General features: G+C 46.1%; 1 protein-coding gene across 2 annotated transcripts; it reads right to left on the reverse strand.

Moving 5' to 3' along the window:
* Positions 1 to 1953: 1953 nt before the first annotated feature.
* Dmrt3 (doublesex and mab-3 related transcription factor 3) lies at positions 1954 to 15506 on the reverse strand. Of its 2 annotated transcripts, XM_004653154.2 has the most exons (3): positions 15039 to 15506; positions 6426 to 6440; positions 1954 to 2969 (listed from the first exon to the last, which is right to left on the reverse strand). In XM_004653154.2, the coding sequence occupies exons 1-3, from the start codon at positions 15504 to 15506 to the stop codon at positions 2031 to 2033; spliced, it is 1422 nt and encodes a 473-aa protein (XP_004653211.2). In that variant the 3' UTR covers positions 1954 to 2030. The 2 variants fall into 2 exon arrangements, with proteins under 2 accessions (XP_004653211.2, XP_004653210.2); XM_004653153.2 differs by lacking the exon at positions 6426 to 6440 and having other exon boundaries at positions 1954 to 2980; positions 15047 to 15506.
* Positions 15507 to 15710: the final 204 nt, after the last annotated feature.

Here is a 15710-nt window from a genome sequence, read left to right on the forward strand (position 1 = left end):
ACTTAACTTTACAACAGGGTTTGAATATCTCTCTATTCCTCTCTCTTTCCCTCCTTGTCTTTCTCCCCTCCCCATCTTAGTCCTGTAGAAACCTCTGAATATTGGCTTATTTTCTTTGCCTCCCACATCCACACCTAGCAGTCATCACACTTCCAATCACTTTGACGAATAGGAGCAGAGCTGAAGAGATGGCTTGAACGTTAAAGCACTGCCCAGGACCCATGTAAGCCAGATGCTCAAGGTAGCACATGTGTCTGGAATTTGTTTGCAGCAGCTGGAGCCCCTGGTGTGCCCATTATCTGTCTCCTTCAATCTCTCTCTCTCTCTCTCTCAAGTAAATAAATGATTAATAAAGTTTAAAAAGAATGGAAGCAGTAAGTCAGTGGTGTGGGTCCCACTGAATATTACTGTTTGAAAATGCTCTGAGGGCTGGGAGAGACCTAAGTGAGAAGTTTGCCATATGTAACCTCTCAAGAATGCTTTTACGATGGAGGGAACACCCTCAATATTTTTCCTCAAAGTGTTTTTTGAATGAAAAGCCATTGATCCTTCAGGAGCTTTTGTGTATTGAATAATTTCCATGTCAGTTCCCTGCTAAGCACCTCACTTCCTTCTCCCATTCAACCGTATGTGGCTGGTAATTTCTTACTATGTTTGTTTTCTTTGGAGGGTCGGCGTTAGCTTTTTTTTTTTTTTTTTTTTGAGGCACAGTCTCAGTCTAGTCCAGGCTGACCTGAAACTCACTATGTAGTCTCAGGCTGTCCTTGAACTCACAGACATCCTCCTACCTCTGCTTCACAAATGCTAACGGTGTGCGCCACCATGCCCGGCTCCTTTAGCGTTTATTGTTTTGTTTTGTTTTAGGGTGCTGGGGATTGATCCCAGGGCTTGCACATGCTAAGCATATACTCTACTGCTAAACTATGCTCCCAGCTTGTGGACTCAGGGGTAACAGACAACACGCATTGTCTTCCATGGAGTTAGCATTCCAGGAGTATCTAAGAAAGAAATGAATAGCTGTATAGGAAAAAAAAAAAAAAAAAAACTATTCTCAGATTTTCAGTCTGGCCTGGAGCCCTAAAATTCTGCCATTCATAGTTCTCAAGAAATGCCTCATTTCCCAGACTGCAGAGGCAAAAAAAAAAGAAAAAGAAAAAAGAAATGCCTCATTTAACCAGCATCTTGGTTTCTGAACCATGAGTTAAGTAGCTTTTACATGGAGGTTCTATGTTTTCTACAAGTAGAAAAGACATAAACCAAAATCATCTCCTTAGTTTATTTTTCTAGAGTCCTTAGCATGCTACATTAACCTGACAAAGCTTAATCTTGTGTTCATTTCACAATACATTTCATGCAGTTCACAGCTGTGATTGGTTTTACATTGACATTACACATGTTTCGATTCAGCCATGTGAAAAGGTTCTTAATTCTTAATGGAGTTTGTCTCTGAAAACTGTCCAAGCTTAAATAAGCATCTGAGCGGTTCACTCTATTCTGAAGTCAGCTTCTCTTTAGAATGCAAGGATATCTTGCATAGGAATATAATGTCCCTGTTCACAGTCCATTGGCAACCACCCCACTCCCTTTAGGTTTTGTGTATCCTGAGGAATCCTCTTTTACAAAATGGCATTCAAGTATACGAACTCACTTAACATTGCAGGTTGCCTTTAGAAGTAAAGCTGATCTTCAGCTGAACATCCCCAAGTTAAGTCTCCCATGGACCCAACCTTCCCCAGAAGGTTCTTAGCATTAGACTCTTTCATATATACATATATATACATATATATATGTATATATGTCTCAAACATTCAGCACTAAAGATACCACAGAGCAGAGCTATTTGGCATTTTCCAGTGAAGTGCAAGAAATTAAATAAGTTATGTTTTTATTGCTAATGTATAGAATATCAAGCACAGTCACTTTATCAAACAGAAGAAAAGGGTATACAGTAGATGTGGCCTCCCCTGGGGGCGCCCCAGGGTTCCAAAGCACAGTGCCACCTCATCACCACCCGCAGGCACCCTTCAGGTTTAGGACGAGGTGTTGAGAATTCTAGAGTCTGAGGAGTCGGACCTCTCATCGTAGTCATCCTCCGTGTAGATGGTCTGCTTTGTCACGATCGGACACCCGTCCTCGGGGATGGAGATCCGAGGGTCCTCCGTGGTGCGGGAGGGGAGGACAGGCGAGCTCCTGAAGACGCTGGCGGAGTTACTGGGGAAGGGGCTGACATACTGGGACCGCAGCTGGTACTGCTGCTGCAGGGTCATGGTGTTCCACAGGGTGACGTCGTTGGGCAAAAAGGGGCTCGACTGGTTTCTCGCCAAAGTATTCCTCAGCATCAGCGGGTACCGGGGCGGCTGGGGGAAAGGATGCTGCAGAGGCACGGCCAAGGGGTTGGGGACCACGTTGCTGGAGTCCGCAGAAAAGCGCAAGGTGTCTGGCACGCGGAAGGCCGAGCCCACCGACCACTTGGAGGAGGAGATCGGGTAGGAGCTGAGGGTGTGTTCGAAGATGTGGCCGTTAGGGGGCAGCACGAGCCCGTCGGCCTCGGCCGGGGCGCGCTCGGGGCCCGCGGACGAGCGGCTGGACAGCAGCACCTCCACGGCGCTCACCAGGTCGCCCCCGCAGCCCTTCAGGATCAGCTCCAGCACCGTGGGCTTCTGGTTGGGGAAGATCTTTTTCAACACTTCCAGCGGCGGCCGGTTGGCTTTCAGGCTGAAGGGCAGAGAAACGGTCCCCGAAGGGCCCTCGATCAGGAGGTGGCTCTGCTCCGAGTGGTACTTGGGGCTGTCGGGGCGGCTCTCGGGGTTGCTCCCGTTCTTCTGCACGGAGTACCCCGCTTCATCCACCGACACTATCTCGGGGCTCTCCGGGGTGAAGCAGCCCTTGCTTTTGGCCACATCCGGAGAGCTCCTCTGGTCGTTGTCTTTGTCGCTGAAGGCCTCCGCATTGTCCGCTGAACTGCTGTCCTCAGGCAGATCTGAAAGGCAGAGAACAGCTGGGTTAATTCCTTCCTGGAGTGCTCGGAAGAGCTGGACCCTGGCTTCGGCTTCCTCTCGGGAGAGGAAATGTGTCCTCCCAGTGTTGTCAGCCTTAAAACAGAAATCAAGGGCTGGAGAGATGGCTCAGTGGCTAAGGTGCTAGCCTCCAAACCCTAAGGACCCAGGTTTGACTCCCCAGCTAAAGCCAGATACACTAGGTGGCACATGCATCTGGAATTCACTTGCAGTGGCTAGAGGCTCTGGCACGCCCATTCTCCCCTCACCCCCATAAATAAACTTAAAAAAAAAAAAGCAACCAGAAATCAGGAGCTGGGCGTGGTGGCACATGCCTTTAATCCCTGCACTCCCAAGGCAGAGGTAGGAGGATCGCCATGAGTTTGAGGCCACCCTAAGAATATAGAGTAAATTCCAGGTCAGCCTGGGCTAGAGTGAGACCCTATCTCGGAAACACACACACACACACACACACACACACACACACAGAGAGAGAGAGAGAGAGAGAGAGAGAGAGAGAGAGAGAGAGAGAGAGAGAGAGAGAAATCAGAGCTGGGCATGGTGGCACACGCCTTCTTTAGTCCCAGCCTTGGGAGGCAGAGGTAAGAGGATCACAGTGAGTTCAGGGCCACCCTGAGACTACATAGTGAATTCCAGGTCAGCCCGGGCTAGAGAGCGGGACTCTACCTCAGAAAAATAAAAACAAAAACAAAAACAAAAAAACCGAAATCAAAACCATGAACACTGGGGCACCGGAGAACAGCCTAGAAGAGTACAGGCTAGAGAAGGCCAGAGGAGGTGCTCTGGCTAGTCCTGCTTCTCTTCCACAGACAAGACCTGCTGGTGATCAAAGCCTCCATTGACCACAAACCCACAGGGCATCTGCTTTTCTATCACCAGATTGTATGTTGTTGTGGCCTTGCGAGGCAGAAAGTATGCTTGACCCAGTTACCATGTACAACAACTAGTTAATATCATCCCTGGAGAGAAAGAAAGATTTGAAACACTGGAGTGATGGCATAGCAGTTAGGCACTGGCTTGCCTGCGAAGCCTAAGGACCCAGGTTGGACTGTCCAGAACCCAACTAAACCAAATGCACAGGTAGTGCATGCATCTTGAGTTCATTTGCAGTGGCTAGAGACCCTGGTGCATCATTGTCTCCCTCTCTCTCATAAATAAGTAAAAATAAAATATAAAAACAGGACAGCCTGGCAAACTCAGCTGCCTTTACTTGCACCTGAGGGCAAACAAAAACATCCTGAATGCAGGATGGTGAGAGAGGTTGCTGAAGAGCAAGGAAAAAAAAATGTCTGGGAAGCATTCGGGAACTGAACAGGAAGCCTTGACTCAATAAAATGAGTGCCAGTCAGGAGCATGGGTGGCAGCTGGACGCCTGTGTTGACTGGTATGCCAATCAAGTTCACAGGAAGGACTTAAAGGCAATATTCCAAATTATACCAAAGAAGAAGGATGGAGCACAGCTTCCCAGACAAAGCCCAGACTTGCTATGAAATATACCAGTTGCAACTTTGATTGACATTTTGACCTGAGACTTGATCCCTGAACAGCGAACATTGCAGTGCAAAGCAAAAAGAAAAGAATGGGTTCAAGTAGTTTGGCTGGCAAAAGTAAATTCTAACAGGACTTTATAATAAAGGAAATCTTGTAGTAGCAAGCAACATGCAAATAGATTATTATCTCCCCTGCCCTCAACTCCCCCCTCTCCTTTTTTTTTTTTTTTTTTTTTTTAGAAAAATGTACTGGTTGTGGCCACTGGATCCAGAGTAACTGATCAGGAGATGGAAACTCCTAATGAGGCACTGTCAGGTGGTAAACAGTCTTTGGCCTGTGTTTTCCCCTCCTGCCTGAATAGCCTCATTGTGGGCCTCTCTGTGAGCACACCTGATTGTATGCAGATAGCCAGAGGTGAAATTTCATCAAAGCAGCCTCTAGAAAGCATCTCCTCCTGTCTGATGTTGTTTACTTTAAAAGCCTTAAACAAAAGCCCATTGAGGAGTACTCCGCATGTGTCAAGTATAACTGAAAAACTGAACTGGATCTTCACGGAGCAAGAAATATGTCCAGACATATTAAATGCATGTTAACATAGCTTAAAATACAATTATATCACTACAACTTGCAATCACCAATCTGATACTTCTCCCAAATTTGCATCCACATCTGCACACATATGTGCATATACCATATAAAATAAATATAAATAAAATATAACGTTTCCATTGTGGAGTTTACTTGCAGTCCACACATGTGAAATCACCTTTGCTTGCTATACTGACTCTGATACACCAAAGACCTACTTTCACAAGGGAAATGTGACAGCTTTCTGAGACAGTGAACTCAGTTTTCACTTGGCAGTTACTATGCCATTTGAACTCCATGTCCTTGATCCAAAAGACAAAAATGGCCACAAAAAAAGTTCATAAAAAGTTCCTATAGATTCACATTCTAATCAGAGACACCTATGCAAATTTTCCTGACTCATGACCCATCCCTGCCACTTGGCTGTCATTCTCCTAGGACAGACTGGAGAATGAGGCACGGTGCAGTATGCTGTCTCGGCGATGGGATGAGGGCACAACTGGATTTTGACCCATCAATGGAGCTTGGGGCAACAAGCCAACTGCTCTCCTCATGTGAATATGGACACAACATAATGTTGAAAATGCTACTTATCTTTAAGTACTCATTACATTTAGCTTATGCTACCTATTATTTTCAAGTATTTCTAGACCTGAAAACAGCAAAATATAGAGCTACAATAAAGGGTGGAAACTATGAGGAAGCCTAAGACCCACTTGTGAAACTTGTTATCCTGTTGGGGAAATAAGCACACATGCCCAGGTGTGACTTGTTAAAGATCATGTATGATGCACACTGCACATTATTCATGATAGACCAAAGGTAGAGCAACCCAAATGTCCAGATAAATGGATTCATAATATGGAATATTTTTTAAGAAAGAAGTGAAATTCTGATACATGCTTCAAGCCTTGAAAACATTGTGTTTACTGAAATAGACTGGGTACAAAATACAGTGCACTTTCATTTATCCAAAAGGATGTGAAGATAAATTCATAGAGACAGAAGTAGAATGACAACTACAGGGGGGAAGGAGATAGGAAGTTACAGTTTAATGGTCTGGGGGTTTAATTTAGAATAATGAGAATGTTCTAGAAATGGATCAGTGGTGATCATTTTACAGCAATGAATGTCCTTAATGCCATCAACTTGTGCACCTAAAAAAAAATGACACACAGTCACACAATATCACAACAGTGTAGGAGTACAGTTTACATCTATTAACACACACAGACACACACAGTTTTTTGAGTTAAGGTCTTGCTGTAGACCAGGCTGACCTGGAATTCACTCCACAGTCTCAGAGTGGCCTTGAACTCACAGCAATACTCCTAGCTCTGCCTCCTGAGTGCTGGGATTAACGGCGTGCACACCACACCCGGCTCCTGATAAATTATTTGATCAAGAGAAATGGCATTTCTTTCATTAAAATAAGGGTAACATCCACATAGACACAAAGCTCAAAATTAGGCTGCGTTTAAAAAAAATATGTCTGAACTTAAAAGTAACTTCATGTTTTAAAAGGAAAATTTTGTCCGTGGGAAGCACTTTAGGGGAACTTTTAAGATCTATTAACCAGTTTCACTCTCCCACAGCACGCTTCAGGCTCCAGAAGCAAATGGTCAACAGCAGGTCAGTAGGGAGAATTAGGAATGATGTCTAACTACTAACCTTAGAAAAGTGTGGGTTTTTTTTTCCGACACGCCAACAGACACATTGTCCCAGTTAACGGGACACTGGTCAGGAGGAGAGTACATCTGACAACATAACGCTCTATCTAGTCTCCCACATTCCATAGAACACACAGCAGTGGAATCTTCCATGGCTGTCAGTTTGCTCAGCAGTCAGGAGGCCCCGATACCAAAGCCGTGATCACCTGTGTTGTGCAACCCTTTGCCCTGCTACTGAGACATGCCAATGTGCCCTGCACTCCTGGTTCTTAAGAAGTGCCCTACACTTCTTAAGGAGTGGAGATGGATTGTGCTGAGTCATCCACAATTTTCCACAGGTTTTGGGCTGATCTTTGGCTCCATCTGGGTGTCTAGGCTATGGCTAAGGACTAACATGATGCCACAGGAACCAAATACACAAATTCATGGCATTCTAACCAAATAAGCTCAGCGCTGCTTCCGCTATGTGCCAAGTGGAGACAGCTCATGACAGCAAGGCCCATGCAGCAGAGCAGCCCATAAGTCCTGCCTAGAGATGGAGGGGAAGCAGGACCCCGCCAACATCCAAGGTTGCTGGCCTTTCAAACAGAGCGAAGGAAGACATGGCCTCTAAACTTTCACCAAGACTAATTCCTCATCCCCAAGCTTCTGAAGAGTAGATTATACTATCCCAGAAATTGGGGGGCCCAATGGTATCCAATACTAGCTGTATTACTGTACCTAAACTAATTGCATTGCAAACTATTATAAATACAGACTTTCTCAAGTAATTATAGAGGGTAAGCTTTAAGCTTGGTGATAAATGTAATTTAATGACAGGTGTTTCTTTACACCATCAGACTTTTTTTTCCCCCAAATGAAGTGTACAAATTCATGCAAGTCTTTTACAGCACAAAGGCCTTTCTCAATATAGAAATGTGAAACTGCCAGCTAACAAAATGAAACAGGAAATACTCCTACAGAACAGAATCCTCTGTCTTCTTGAAACTGAGAAGATAATTCCTAGAACAGAAGGAAGGAGTAAGAGTGTATTTTGACTATAACATTTTCATCACTAATGGGTAGAGAAAGTCAAAACTATTAGCCAAAAAGCAAAACTCAACTTCATGATAAGTGAAAGTGACAGCATATGTTGTTTTTAATGAGAAACATCAAAAATATTTTTCAAAATCTGACCAAATATCCATGCTTTGATTTCATAGTTCATGAAGCAGAAAGTTCTATTATTCTCTGAAGTAAAAATTTCACTAGGTTTTGAAAAGTAGATCTTTAAAAGAAAGAGCTTTAGCTGTAGTCAGCAATGCTGCCACCTCCACACACACATACCACAGAGGTTAACAACGCTCCTTCACGAGCAACAAAGGAGAAAAAAAGACACACGTGCAGAACAGTGATATCCAATCTAAAATTACAATTTGAAAAATCCAACTTTCTTTGAAAGTTTTTAGATAGAAATGCAGCTCAGTTTTTGAAAAAAATAAACTAGTCAAATACTTTGAGAACGCTTACCATATATGTGCAATAAACGTTCTGCTCAAAATTCATAAAGACACAAAATGTTTCTGACTTAGATGCCATGGGTTTTATACATTCTGTCCAATAGTGTCAACTAAACCAAAATATGTCTGCCATCCAAAATGAAAACACAAAAACACTGGAAGAGAAAAATTTTCTAATTCAGAAATCACTAGAAATTTCCCCCCTTTTGGCAATCATTTCATACATTTTGAACAGCAAATCGTCACTTCCTCATCTGTTCCTGTAAGCTTTAGGGAACACATCTCTCAGTGCAGGTCCCTGGTGGGTATCCAAACCTGTGGAAGTGGCAGGGAGACCCAGGCAGGGAGAGGCTCAGGGAAACCAGCACTTATACTCCCTGCTGTTACCTCACACTAAAAGTGGTGAATCATGGGAAACCGAGTGAGGAGAAATTCTCAAGTATGCCAGGGAATAAATCTTATACTACCCCCCCCCGTGTGTGTGTGTGTGTGTGTGTGTGTGTGTGTGTGTGTGAAAATACTCATGCTTTGCTTTGTTAAAATCATTAACACAGGTTTAATAATGTCTGAAAGGATGCAAGACGGTTCCCTGTACCTGGCTTGGCAGCATATGCCTGAATTCAAGAGGCTCAGGCAGAATGATCATGAGGTTGAGGTTTCCCAGCACCATATTTTGGGGGGCAGAGACTGACTCAAAGGGGGTTGCATTTAGAGAAGCATAGTTTGTCATTGTAGCTTCATATGTCATAATGAGCTTTGTTATTATTTTTATTCATAAAACAAACCTATCAAAGAGTAAAGGAGAAGCCTGCATACCTACTTGCTTCCCTGGCAAAAATGCCTCTGGCTGCTCCTTGATTAGCTACTTAACAAATGCCCTTAAGTCCTTTACCATGCACCCAGGTTCTTAGGTTAAGATTATATACAGGTGACCAAAGCATTGTCTGGTCCACTGAGATTTACAATTTACTAATCTCTTACAAAATTTCAGGTTATCTGCTCCATTGGTCATATTTTATACTATTTAACACAGAGTCACTTGGGGCCAGCAGCAAGGCATACCAGAGTGTCTTCACAGGAGCATTCATACATGAAGATTGTGGAGGCGACAATTACACACACTGAACTAAGCAAAGCAATAATCAGCAGAAAACAGCAGAACTTGATCTTAGCTTGAAGCTTATTCACTAGTCACTAACCAAGAGGTTATAGAGCCCATGAACAACTTATGCTCTAAGTTTTCCATCGTGTACTATTGTTATTTGGTGGGTAATTGTGCTTTTCAGTATCTGTTTGACAATATAACAACGTGCAAAACCATAACAACCTATGTTTTCGTTTTCCTTCTGAGAATGTGTGACTCAGGTTTACTAAAGTGATGTGGGACCTGCCGGTCATAAGATGCATATGACAGGATGGTGGTCCTGCCGGTGAGCAGAGACCCATCATATCACCAGAGACCACAGGTGGAGAACAAGGAGTCCCCAGGGCCTAAGTGTCTAAAGACTAAGAGGGCTGTAACAAGTTAAAAGGTAAAAGAAAGGAAAAAGAGAAGAGGCAGGTAGGTAAGTAAGCAGGCAACTGGATTTTCAGCAGGCTCCCTCCCTCCCTGTCAGGAAGAAGTGCAGCATTTCCAAGAAGGCTTCCAGTCCTCCAGGATTTGATTTATGAAGATTTACTCCCTTTCCTTCTGGAAAGCTGTTAGCAGAAAGTGCTGACTGGCTGCTGCAAAGAATCTCTCGTCAATGGTTTTTGATTGTATTTTGCAAACAAAATGCCTGTTGCTTGGTAACATTTCACTTGAGCCTGACCTTCTCCGAAAGTTATTGCTATCAGATTCGATTTACACTGTCCTCCTGTGATTACTGTAATCTTTTAAACCTTGGAGTTCATCCATCAGGGAAACGAAAAGTTGGTTGTAAGTGGAGAGCACTGCCAACCTCCAGATTTATAAGGCAGAGAGTGCGCTTGGGGGTTCTCTCCAAGGCAGCGGCTCTGCTTCCTAAACAAGCACCCCGTCCAGGCTGTGATACCTCTCCAGACAGCCGGCGCCCCTGGACAATGTGTGGCCAGAATACATGCCGGGCAGGGGCCCTGCCGCCTGTGTGGCCAAATAAAACTGACAGATGCCCAGTTACTTCCAAGTACATAATGGTTTTTGGTGTAATTATGCCCCATACAATATCTGATACCTCAAGTGTTGTCTGATTGTATGATTTTGGTTCTTTGCTAAATCTGGAAACTCACCTAAGGACTCCTGCCTCAGGCTCAGGAGGTTGCAGGGAGGAAACCAAAGACAAAGGGGGCAGAGTAGGGAGCAGAAAGGGCTCCTCAGCACCCACTCTGGTCAAGTGACTAGGCAAGGAGCACCCGCCAGAGCAAGCCCACAGTCTTCCATCTCTCTCCTGCCTCTCCTGAGCTCCCTGCCACTGCATCCAGGGAAAAGCCACAAGGCAGAGGTCAGCAACCTGTCCTGGGTCATATCTCCCGGCCCTCCTGAGCCCATCCCATCCAGCCATGCTAACATCTGCAAGGCCAGGACTGGACTCTAGCTCTCCGGTCCATCCCACCCCCAAGACCCAAATCTGTATGACCTCCAAGTCTTCCTTTTGTTAAAGGCCCCTTTGCCTCAAATCAGACTAGGTTTTCCATTCATAGGGACACTTCCCAGACTTTTAATTATTCCCACCTTCTTCCTTGCTGGACGACTTTGGGGGGGGGGGGACTGACCAAGTTCAAACAGTGAAAAATTAACCCCAAAACTCAGTTTTGTAACTGGAAGAAATGTTTTCCAGCAAAGATCCTTCCTTAAACCTACAGTCAGAGAGGAATTCCCTTCCTGATTTCTCCCCTAAATCCCATAGATTAAGTACTTCTCTTTGAGGAAAAAAAAATAAGGAAGCAAACTGGGAAGTCCCAATCAAGCTGGGGCTGAAAAGCTGAAAGCAAACAAAAGATGCCTAAAGCAGGAGGTAAAACAAAATAAAAACACTTTTCCAAAGTCTCCCGACTTTTCTCCCTCTAGCTACCTTGTCTGCTTCTTTTAGAAGAAATAAAGAAGATTCTACTTTCCTGTTCAATCCTCTTCTCTTCCTAACAAAATATAACTTTGACTGCTTTTTCCTTCAAGAATATTTAAAATAATTTGTATACATATTTATTTTGATGGTAGATATATACCTAGGAAGAATCTACAGACACTGATCCTTCCAGATATCGCAGGATTTTCTAGTAGAAAAATCTAGGGTGGGGAAGTGTCACAACACAGGAAGACAACTGCAGTCTCTCACCTTGGCTGTGACCCTTAACTCCCTTCAGCTCCAGGGCCCAGGATCCTGAAAGGCCGGTGTGGCTGGGTTTGCTGATTCAGACATAACTGAAAGGTGTTGGCTTCCTAAGCTACTTTCATGAGGAGGAGGGAGTGGTATGAGAAGATGTGCTAGGAATTTAGAAAGAGAATAAGTGAATTCCATGGTATATCTAGAGACTGTTCAGTTAAAATTTGCAGCTCAATCAAAATATAATAATAAGCAGGAAAAAGCTGCAATCAAAAAGAATAGAGGAGCCGGGTGTGGTGGCGCACGCCTTTAATCCCAGCACTCGGGAGGCAGAGGTAGGAGGATCTCCGAGAGTTGAAGGCCACCCTGAGACTACATAGTGAATTCCAGGTCAGCCTGAGCCAGAGTGAGACCCTACCTCGAAAAACCAAAAAAAAAAAAAAAAAAGAATAGAGGAAAACTTCAATTTATAGCTAGAAGCAATAATCAGTTGAAACTCCTTAAAATCACATCGAAAGGGGTGATCAAACATCTGTTAGATAAAATAACTCCCATTCTTTACGACATAGTAAAGGAAAGCTTGGAAAAGATATCTTCTGGTAACAAGTCACTCTCTGAACTCAGTGAGTTTTATCCAGGGATGTCCAGTAAAATCCTTCCTCAGGCTGGTACTTTCCTCAAAGATTTTGAGAGAAGAAGAGTCCCCGTGCTGGTGTGTACCTACATCTGTATTCACGAAAAAATCCTGTCCACATGCATGAACGAGGACCTTGGCCCTGCAGGTTTTTAAAATCAAAGTTCACAAAGAAGTATATCTACATATTTTTGAAGCAGATATTTAAAGATTTCTGAGCATTTGCATGCGGCCCTACCATTTAGACAGACCTTTTCTCACTGTCTGCATGCAGTGAGTTAGCAGGGAGTCACTCATATGTTGCTAAATATGCCTGGTATGTTACATACACACCAGTACGTGATCAGAACAATTACAAAAGGGAACAGCACCACAGCAGCAATCTCAGCCAGGGGTTTTAACTTGACTTCTGGTGCCAACAGTTTCTCCTAACATGCATTGCATAGAACCGATCCACTTATATTCCTAGTAAATAATAATTATCAGTTATTTCCCTGAACCCTGGCTCCAAGTCAATTGGTGACTACTTTTCTTTTTGAAAAATGGAATTGAGGATCAAACCAATTTTAAAAAGAAAACAAAAGTTGTGTGCATGAATGTACAAGGTATGTGGTGGGTCTCTCCCAAAGCCAGCTCTCTGGCCTCTCTATGCAATTACATGTTTTCAATTTGAAGAGCTCTGGTTATCCCGGAATATTTTGTTAGGAGAAAAGCAGGGACAGACACGTGAGGGGGGGGGGGGAGGGAGAAAGGGAGGGAGGAGGGAGACAGAGGATATATTCAAGCCTCCAAGCCAGTTTGGGTTTGTCCATCTGAAATTCTTTGCCCTGTCCAATTCTCCTGAAGTTTGGGCCCTACCACTGCTGCTCAGGCTGAAGCTGTAACCGGGCCTTCCTCCTTGCCCTAGCACATCCCTCTCCCTGGGCCTCGTGATTTTGTGCCTTACACATTTAGGCTGTCTCAAAGAACAACCCACAGAACACAAAATATGAAAGCAATCCCTGTTGGACAAAGACCATAAAGCTGGTCTTACTAAGAAGATGGACATGGTAGAGTCATCTTTCACACTACGTCAGACTCCTGCTCCAGTCCTAGGGAAACTAAAGCCCAGAAAACTGGAAATAGAAAGAGACTAGAATGGAATCACATCGAGAGCTGAGCCCAAAATTTCCTAGTTACACATTCCAACCTAAAGAAGGGGAGGACAGCACCAGGAAACCCTCTTGCCCCACTTGCTATATAGCCCCTATAAACACGAGATAAGGAGAGACTCTGGGGAAATGGGACCACGTTTAGCAAAATTCTCTGTTTCACCAGTCACATAAGCTACGCTCAGACCTTCAGGCCCAGAGCTTAGCTGAGAAAAGGGGCAGAATCAACCTGCCAGGCTACTTACCAACTCATCACACACTAGGAGAGAGCATCGCTCTCCCAGCTCTGCACAGCCTCCAGGGTTCCTGAGAGCCTTTCTGCAGAGGCCAGAGTCGTGTGGAGTAAAAAGCTGTGGCAGCAGTTTTATCTCAGTTCTGCCAGTGGGAAAACCCCTGGGCCTTCTACTTTAAATTCTAGGAGCCCCCCCTTCCCCTAGGGATAGACTTTCTTTCGTTTTCTACCTTTACTCAGAGAAAGGAAACACCAAACATATGGCTACTAAATTCCAAGATCCATTAAGGCTGGGCAGGACCAGGAGGGAAGCCAAAAGTTCTCAGGAGGAAAAGGCTCAAGTGGGGGGCAGCCAGGCTCAGCAGCCAGGGCAGACTGAATGGAAGAGGAGGGGTCCTGGGTCCAGAATAGACCCCCAATAATGCACAGAAAAGAGCAGAGAAAAGAAAAGGCAAGGAAGCCGTTGGTCCAGACCAAGACTTCGGTGTGTCTGCAATCCAAGCCCACCTAGGCCTTGAAAAGTGCTTGCCGAAGCGGAGAAGTGGATTCCTCGCAGGTCAAGCTTTGTTTTTATTTCTTCAAACTACAGAGGCCTGGGTGTTGAAGAACCAAAAAAAAAAAAAAAAAAAAAAAACCCAAAAAACAAAAAAAAACCCTGAGCTCTGAATGCACTGATCGCTGGACCTTGTTATTAAAGTTCCAAAATACTAAAATACTACATATAAAATACTAAAAATACAAAACACTAAAAGTTATTCTCTTGCCCTTCCCACGGAGCACCTTCCACCACCGCGGGGCTCAGGCTCAGTTCTCCCTGGAGAATAAGAACCTGACTGGTGGAGGGTGGAGAGGTAGGTCTGGCCAGGCTAGCTCCCCCACCCCCCAAAGTACCTTCTTTTATCCAACTGGAAGTCTGGAAGTCACTAAGTGCAGCTAAAAAGGTTAAACCGCTCCCCGTGTTGGAGAAAGGACGTCTTTCTTCCAGTTTCCCAGAGCCTAACCAAGCCAGAAAGCGCGTCCAGCCCAGAGTTAATGGAACCTTGCGCCCTGGCTCCTAACTCACAGCCACTCTAATTCAAACCCTCAAATGTGAAGCTCTCTAAAACGCACAGCCTGGAACACCGAAAGCAAGGTAGTGAGTGTGAGTTTAAACTTGTCCTGATTCAGACCTCATTTTTATGGGCGGAATCAGGCAGGTTCTCCTTGAGCCCAGAGAAGGCGCCAGGAGATCCGGATGCCCAGTGCCGCTAGGCGGCTGGACTTCCCGGCGGGCGCCTGGGTTTCCCCCCAACAGAGGGTCCCAGACTCAAAGCTCACTTCTCCCGGGAGAGTGAGAACCAGCCTGGTGGAGATTAGGGAGGTAGGCCGGGCCAGGCCAGGCCACTCTCCAGGACACGTCTCCGACCTCCCAGGCAGAACCCCGCAAGGCACAGAAGTTCCCCTTGGTGCCCAGCCCTGCCAGCTTCGGCGCCGCAGACGGTCCTACCTGGCTTGGCGAGTTGCGCCTGGAGCGCTCCCGGCTGGGGCTCAGCGGCCCAGCGCAGAGCGGCGGCCGCAGCCAACTCAGCGGTGGGGCGCTGCGGCGGCGGCGGCGGCTGGGACGGCTGCGAGGTCGGCGGCGGCTGCGGGGTGGCGGCGGTGTCCCCCGGCGGCGGGGGCCCGGGCAGAGCGCGCAGCGAGTCGGGGATGAGGCTCTCCAGGCTCTCGTTGGCTTGTTGCCGGCGCAGCGCCACCTGCGCGGCCATGACCCGCTGCCGCTCGATGATGAGGATGCACTTCTCGCAGGTGCAGTCCTTGAAGCGGCAGTACCGCTTGTGGCCCTTGAGCCAGGACAGCACGCCGTGGTTGCGGCAGCGCGCGCACTTGGGCGTGCGCTGCAGGGGCGCCCGCGGAGGCTGCGACACCGGGCCGCCCATGTACAGGTAGGGAGAGCCGTAGCCGTTCATGCCCAGGGCTCCCGGAAAAGTTGACAGGCTGGTGGTGGCCTGAACGGACTGACCGGCGCTGGGCCGTAGAGCTGGAAGGCCCGCTCGCGGGCGACTTCGGGGTGGCGCGGACCCTGGTTCCGCGGATGTCCCGCCCCCGCGGGCCGGACGCCCAGCAGCGGTCTCTCCGCCTCACTGTCCCAGCCTACAGGCTCCGACCCGGCC

This window comes from Jaculus jaculus, chromosome 1 (assembly GCF_020740685.1).
Source record: "Jaculus jaculus isolate mJacJac1 chromosome 1, mJacJac1.mat.Y.cur, whole genome shotgun sequence".
In the NCBI taxonomy this organism is placed as follows: Eukaryota; Metazoa; Chordata; class Mammalia; order Rodentia; family Dipodidae; genus Jaculus; species Jaculus jaculus.

What these genes read in the sequence shown, in the direction of transcription:
- Dmrt3 (XM_004653154.2), bottom strand. Translation starts at nt 15,506, where the DNA reads ATGAACGGCTACGGCTCTCCCTACCTGTACATGGGCGGCCCGGTGTCG.